Source organism: Leptosomus discolor, chromosome 14 (genome assembly GCF_034619465.1).
Source record: "Leptosomus discolor isolate bLepDis1 chromosome 14, bLepDis1.hap2, whole genome shotgun sequence".
In the NCBI taxonomy this organism is placed as follows: Eukaryota; Metazoa; Chordata; class Aves; order Leptosomiformes; family Leptosomidae; genus Leptosomus; species Leptosomus discolor.
The window spans coordinates 1,165,125-1,172,520 of record NC_141404.1 but is presented as its reverse complement, the minus strand read 5'-3'; the positions used below and the strand labels follow the sequence as shown (position 1 = coordinate 1,172,520).

The 7,396-nt window shown below is 61.4% G+C and overlaps 1 protein-coding gene across 1 annotated transcript in view; it reads left to right on the top strand.

The window, feature by feature from the left end:
* The first annotated feature begins 629 nt into the window (after positions 1-629).
* Positions 630-7,396, top strand: part of CACNG3 (calcium voltage-gated channel auxiliary subunit gamma 3) — a 30,815-nt gene continuing 24,048 nt past the window's right edge. The window contains exon 1 of the mRNA XM_086473081.1: positions 630-840. Coding sequence (XP_086329207.1) covers positions 630-840 — 211 coding nt within the window. The remainder of the gene's footprint in view (positions 841-7,396) is intronic.

Below are 7,396 nucleotides of genomic sequence, written 5' to 3'. Positions count from 1 at the left end.
CCCGTTCCCAGCAGCGCGGGGTGGGCTCCCCCGCCCCGGTACCGGTCCCAACACCCCGGGGTGGGCTCCCCCGCCAGGTCCCGGTCCCTCGGGGCGGTGCCGGTCGCGGTCCCCGTCCTCGCTCGGTCCCGGTCCTGGTCCCGCTCCCCGCCCCGGGTCTGTCCCCGCCCGGTCGGTGCCGGCCCCCCGGTGCGGGCTCCCCCGTCCCGCTCTCCCCCATCCCCGGCCGGGCGGGAGGCGGTTTCCAGGCGGCGCAGCCCCCCCCCCCCCCCCCCCCCCCCGCGGCCCGCCCTCCGCTGCCCCCCGCCCCCGCCGCCCCCCGCGGATGCCTTGGCCGGGCGGCGCGGGGGAGGCGCCGGGAGAGGCGCCGCGCTCCCGCCGCGGGCGCACGGCGGAGCCGCTCCGCGCCCCGCGCTGCTGCCGCCGCCGCCGCCGCCGCCGCCGCCGCCGCTGCCGCCGCTCGGGCCATGCCGGCCGGGCGCCCGGGGGCTCGGCGGCCCCGCGCTGCGCCGCCGGGGGGGCCCGGCTCGCCGCGGGCCGCGGGGGCATGAGGCGCCGAGCGCGGAGCGCGGCGGCGGGCGGCGGCGCCGGCCCTTCCCCTGCGAGCCGCCGCCGTAGGATGAAGCAGCATGAGGATGTGTGACCGCGGCGTCCAGATGCTCATCACCACGGTGGGAGCCTTCGCAGCCTTCAGCCTCATGACCATCGCCGTGGGCACCGACTACTGGCTCTACTCGCGCGGCGTGTGCAGGACTAAGTCCACGGGCGACAACGACACCAGCCGCAAGAACGAGGAGGTGATGACCCACTCGGGGCTCTGGAGGACGTGCTGCCTGGAAGGTACCGACCGCCCCGCCGGGGCGTCCGTGTCCCGTGTGTCGTCGTCGTGTCCCCCCCCGCTCCGTGGCCCCCCACCCCTGCCCCGCGGGGGGTCCTGCCCAAAAGTTCCGGGGAGGGCAGGGGCATCCCGGGACCCCCCCCTCAGCCCAGAGCCGGGCCCCCCGGCGAGCGGAGCATCCCTCCCAGCCCCCGCCGCCCTCCCCTCCCCGGGCACCGCCGCGGGGCGAGGGGGGGGGGAACATTGGACGCGGGGTCCGGGTGGTGCCGGGTCCCGGGGGCGGCCGCGGGGTGTGGGGAACACCCCCACACACACACACGCACATACACCCCGTGCGCGGGGACCGGCGGTGGCCGTGGGCAGCCGCGCTGTGCATCCCCCCGCAGCGCGGTGCGTGTGCGGCGCTCGGGGGGGTTCGGGCCGAGAGGCCACAGGTCCCTCTCCCGGCCCCGGCGGCTGTTTTCAGGCGCGGGGCTCCGCCAGCGAAGCCCCTCAGCCTCTCCCCTCGCTCTCCAAGGCTCCGCAGGCACCGTGCCCCTGTCAGGGGGAGACCCATCGCCCCCGGCATTTTGGTAGCCGAGCCCCACCACCGGTGCCAGCCCTTCTCCTCCGCACAGCAGAGCAGAGCAAGGTGTGCTGCTGCTGCTGCTGCTGCTGCTGCTGCTGCCCCATCGCAGTGTGTCCCTCTGTCCCTGCCCCATGGCCTGCCTGGGCTGCCCCACGGTCGGGTTCCCGCTCCCCACTTCTCCCCATTGCTGTGCTCCTGCAGCAGCGCCCGGCTGGAGAGCCCACGGCGGCTGCAGCCCTCCTGCAGCCCAGGCCACGCTTTGGGGGCAGTTTTTGACCCAGAGCTACTGGTTGAGACTTATATGAGCAACAACAGGCTGGGCTTGAACATGAGCTTGAAGGGGGCCAGGTGCTGGTACCTGCGCAGCAAAAAATGGCTGGTGGAACCACACTGGGCCATAACTTTTAAAATTAGGAGTTGGTGTCCTGTGTACTTGGGGGGGGGACACCTGCCCCACTGTCCTGCAGGGCCCTGGGGGTGACAGGCTCCCCCAGCCCGGGAGCGACGCCCCCCATGGTGGGGGCAAGCGAGCCGCGGCAGCCGAGCTGCTCCCTCCACATTGGAAAGTTCTCGGTGAGTCACGGCCACGATGCAGAAATACCCTGCCTGTTCCCGGTGCTCGGTCCTAAACCCGGTGAAGTCAGTCGGAGCTTTCTTATTGATTCAAGGAGGGTTTGGATCATGCTCTAATTCCATAATAAATAATTTGAGATAATCTGTCTCCCCTCTTGGGCCGAGGGAGCCAAGGAGGCAGCAGCCAGAGCTGTGAAAGATGGGATCGCTGGAGGCATGAGTAATTTCCAAAATTCTTGGTTTTGCCGGCTGTATTTTTTTTTTTCAGCGAATGTTTTATGTTTCCCTCACTGCGATAAATCACTGCTTTGGAAAGAGCCAGCGAGGCCCCGGTCTCCTGAGCACAGCACGCTCGGGAAAGGGCTTAACGGTGCCACGCCAGCGCTCGGGGCTGAATCACAGCCCATCGCCCTGCGCCCAGGCGCGGGGCTGGGAGCAGCGGGGCACGGGCTCGCCGTGGGGTCGTCACTCCCCACTGCACGTTCTCCCCCCTGGGCTGGTGCTCCCGCTGTGCTGGTGCTGCTCGGCTGTAGCTGTGGCACAACCGAGGCCTCGTGCTGGGCACAGGCTCCGTCATCCCTTGCGTGTGTGTGGGGTGCAGGTGGGCAATGGGGGCTGCGGGGGGGGGGGGGGGGTGCAGCACTGAGCCGGCAGCTGGGCGGGGAGGGTCCCAGCGGGTGCTGGGGGTGAGCGATGGGGGCTGCGATGGTGCTGGGGGGTGCAGCAGGGCTGCTCATCACCCTCCTGGATTTTGCTGGAGAAACGAGCTGGTGTCTCGCAGGCTGTTGGTGGGTGCGGTGCTGGGAAGGGAGAACTGCCCCCAGCTGAGCTGTGCCGGGCTCCGTGCGGTGGGAGGTTGGACAGGGCTGCAGCGGGGGCTGTGGTGTGTCCCCCCCCCCCAGGAGCCGAGGATCGCTGCTGCAGCCGCTCAGCCGCTCTCTCCATCAGCGCACCCTGCGCCGCAGCAGCACGGGGTGCTGAGCCCCTGCACCCAGTACTTCTACGTGCAGCAGGTCCTGCGGGATCCCTGCTGGCAGGGCCTCGCCGTGCCGCTGGCTCCGTGCGCTCGTTCCATCTGGCTGGAAAAGCAGAGGTTGCCCTTTGTCACCCTGTGCTGGGAATGAACACGGCCAGTCGAAAGGGCCGGTTCTCCTGTGGTGCCGAAGGTGCTTTTAGCACTGAGCCGCGCTCGCTGCCCATCGGGAAGCGCCTCGGCCTTGAACTTTCCGCCGCTAACGGGGGGTTTAATGTGTGTAACGACGGAGGAATTAAGTGTCGAGCTCCCGCGGCTCGTCTGGCTGCGTGTGCGTGGCAGATTATTAAGATGACCGACGTGAGCGCCGGGTGCACGCTCCGTCGCAGATGCTCTTTAAATCCGTGTCAGTCACACACGCTGAGCGCCTGCGTGGGAGCCGCTCGCACCACGTGAGCGTCAAAAGCCCATAGGCGAGAGCGGATAAATCTTGAATGAAGCCGCCGAAGACCTATGTAGAGACACCCACACTGGAAAACACAAATTAGTGGTTGACTCAATATCTGGAGCCCAGGCGGGCGTTCCCAGGCTGCTGTGCTGGGGTAGCCTCTGTTCTAAATCGCAGCGCTGGAATTCTAATTATCGCTTTCACAACAGGCGAATTCTTAGTAGGTGTCGGCTTGTGCTTCCCGCTCAAACGTGACCAGCGTTTGTCGGTGCGTGTCCCCCGTGGCTGTTTATCGTCGGTTGTTTTCCCCTGCGACTTCCTTGTTAATAGCAAAGGTAGGGAAACGCACGGCACTTCAGGGAGAAAGCTGGAGCTGAGAAATAGCTGCTTAGGCTTGCGCTGGTTTTAGGAAAGTAAAAGAACTTTGGCTGTCATCAAACTTAATTAAATTCAGCATCGTTAAACGCGGGGAGCCTCCTTGTCCTCCCTGCTGCGTGGTATAGATTGGGACCGGCTCCATGGCAGCATGCAGGTCTGAAACGGGCAGGAGTAGCGGGAGGATTTGGCCAAGGCTGCTTGAAATACCATATTTTAAGGCGATGTGGTACTTTTCCTTTCTTCCTTCATTTCCCTCATGAGAATAAAGTGCTCCGTCATTTCAGGAGGACCACGAGCGTTGCTCTGCCTGCCTCCCTCCCGGAGGACACACGGCGTCCTGCCGTCCCTCTGCGCCATCCTCAGCTGGGGCCAGACGCGGGGCCGTTTGCAGAGGACACGGGGCAGTTTGCAGAGGGTGCGGGGTGGTTTGCAGAGGGTGCGGGGCGGTTTGCAGAGGGGCATGGGGCGGTTTGCAGAGGACACAGGGCCCCAGAGCCGTTCCTCAACCAAGCTGTCCCACTCGGACCTGTCCTGGTCCCCCCCCGCCTCCCCCGCAGCAGCGTCCACGCGGCCTTCGCCGAGCTGGCAATTCCTCCCCGCCAAACGCAGAGAGCTCTGCTTGGGTTTTGGTCTTTTTGGGGGGATACTCTCCAGGTTAAAACATAATATCGCGGGTATTGTCAGCTGCCCCCTACAGCCCACAGGAGCTGCCGAGCCGTTTCTGCACCTGACCTGCAACTCCTGCTGGCCCCTGGTGCGTTTTACACAGATGGTCAGTCCTGGAGACTTCAGCTGAGGGTGAATCTCCGTGTCCCTAGGCCCGCTGTTGCACTGGGAAAAAGGAATGAACCCCTCAAACTTCCTATGAACCCAAGAAATAATCTGCGGTACTTCAGTCTCACGTAGCCCCACAAGCTGTTTTTTGCTTGTTTCTGGAAGCTGTCTGGTTGTACACCCGCGGGGCTCTCCAGCCCTCTCCACTACAGCCTCCCCCAGGGAGCTCCTGCGTGTGGGGGTCCCCCACCACCCCAAGCCCCGTCTGCTGTGCTGGCAGGGCATCATCTCCTGCGCCCAACCTGTAGCTGTTCTCCTAGTTCCTGGCTGTAAAACCTTGAGCTTGGCTGTATAAAAACAGCCGTTGCTGAATGAGTCCATGAGCTGCCCAAATCCGCCTGACCCACCTCCACCGTTCGTTGATATTGCAGCCAGCCTTTGCTCTGCTCTTTGCCCCACGGTTATTTCATGTTTTCTTCAATGCTCTCGATAAAGACGTAGTTAGAGCTCAGCGCTATCCTGGTAACGGGCGATCCTGTTCGGATGGCAACGTGCGATCTCTGCAATCTGCCTCCCGGTCCCTTTAATAAAGCGCTGTTGATTCTGCCTTATACCAGTCTTTCACTTTTTCAGGAGAGCTAAATCAAACACCCTGTGGAACTCTAAATGTATTATGTTCCTCATTTCCTTTATCAACTGAATTTGTAACCATATCAAGAAAAATTTATGAAGTTTGATAAATCGATTTTCCGCAAGGCTGTTTGACATTTATCCCATCCCCTGGTTCCTCCCTGCGCTGCCCCCCTCAGCTAACCCGCAGGCGGTGCTGGGGATGCAGCCTCTATCATCGCTCATCGCCGTCGCTCGTGGCATTAAGCCAGCTTTTCCTGTCTTCTAGAAATCCAACAGAATGCCAAGGTTTATTAAAATCCATTTTAGATCTTCATAGAACTTCTCAGCCTGGTCTTTGAACGCTCTTGGGAGGAAGTTCTCTAGTCCTACCAGTTTCATGTTTACACTTAATAGTCGCCATTTAGCATCCTCCCGAACTCCTGGCGGAACACAGGAGCCTATTTGTCTCCAAGTACAGAACAGAAGTATCTGATGAATAAATAATTGTGTGTCACTGCTGCTTCATGACTGACAGTTGCACTGTCATGATCTGGTAGTGATTTACATCAGCAGTAAAGCTCCTTTCTTCTAACGTGACTAAAGAATGCCTCCTTCTTCTGCTGAACCTTTCGGTTGCAGATTTATTTGAACTGATCCCACTACCTTCTGTTATCAGCCACTGCTACTTCCAATATCAAAAGCCCTGATTTTTAATTTTTTTAATTGTGGTTTGCAATTCCCCTTTCAGCAGGCCCGATGGAGGCGTGCGGCGCCGGGGAAGCGCTCTGCCCTTGCCCCTCAGCAGCAGTCGTGCTTCTGCGTTTATGTTTTTTCTCCCAATTGGTTTTGTCCGTGGTTGCTTTTGGCTCTGCTGAGCTGAGCTGATTCGCACCGAAGGCGTTAAATTGGGCTGGAAGCAGCTGCCCCTGGACAGCCACCAGCTCTTCCCCAGCTTTCAGCTCCTCTCGGTCCTTCTGAGTGAGGCCAGGCAGAGAATTTCCCCAAGGTGACAGCAATATTGTTTCTGTTAGAAAGTTATTATCTTTAATTTTTAAAAGCGCCAAGCAAATGTCCCTGAGATTGCAATCATCCATGATAGAGCACTTTTTCTCGCTACTCATTATAGGTAGGTATTTAAGGAGCTGCTCATCCTGTTCCTCTGTCTGGTTGGTGTCTGTAATAGATTCTCATCAACAACCCATCTCGCGATGGAGCACTTCTCCACGGTGCTCTTGGTCCAGCGCCATGGTGCCGCCAGCGCTGGTGATGGGGCCTCTGCTGCTGCTGCCCAGCCCTCCGTACGCAGCCACGCCGCCCTCCCGCAGGCGGCTGCTCCAGCCCACCGACCCGGCAGCCCCAAATCAGCCCCCTGTGCCGATGCCACCGCACGGGGCTCCGTCCCGGGGATGCCCACTGGCTCAGGCACTGAGGAGAGCCCTGGGGTGACGGCCGTGTGGATGGGGGACCATCAGCATGGGCTGGAGGTGATGGAGAGGAGACAGGGAAGGTCCGTAAGAGCGTGGGAGGTTCGGGGAGATGAGTGGGGAGGGGTTGTTTGCTCTTCATTATATGAGAGCTGGGCTGGAGGTGCCAAGTTAACTTGTGTGATGGAACGTAGATGATAGAGGCATCTAAGATGATAGCGATGGGTGAAGGTGAAGAGGGACCAGTTACCCGTTTGAGAGCATCTGGTGGAATTACCACACTGCAGGTTGAACAGCCCTTCCCCTCCAGCCCCAACAAGCCTTTCCAGCAGGACGGCATGGGGCTGGGGCAGGCCATGCGCCCGGCACTGGGGTCGGTTGTGTCACCGGGCTCAAAGAAGGATCGAACAAATGCCTCGAGCACGGGGCTCTGAGAGGGGCCACGTACGATGCCCCAGGCATAACCTCTGACTGGGGAAATCCCTGAACCTGGGCTTCGTGGAGGATATATTGAATAAGAATTAATTACTGTCCTCTGGTAGAGCTGGAGATGAGGCTAGCTGGACCCTCAGTCTGCTCCAGACCCATGTTCTTGTGGCACATGGCCAGATGCCAAGAGCCATAACAATCCTCCTGGGCAGAGAGGGGCCCTGGCCGCTGCCAGCCGGCGCTGCGCCTCAGGCAGCCGTGCGTTCGGATCTGGCTGCTGTTCGGAGGGTGTCCGGAGGGGAGCCGCGCTTCAGCTTCAGCTCGCTGCCACCAGCTCTGCCTTGAGAACAGGGGGCGCAGAACTGACCCTCCTGGGATG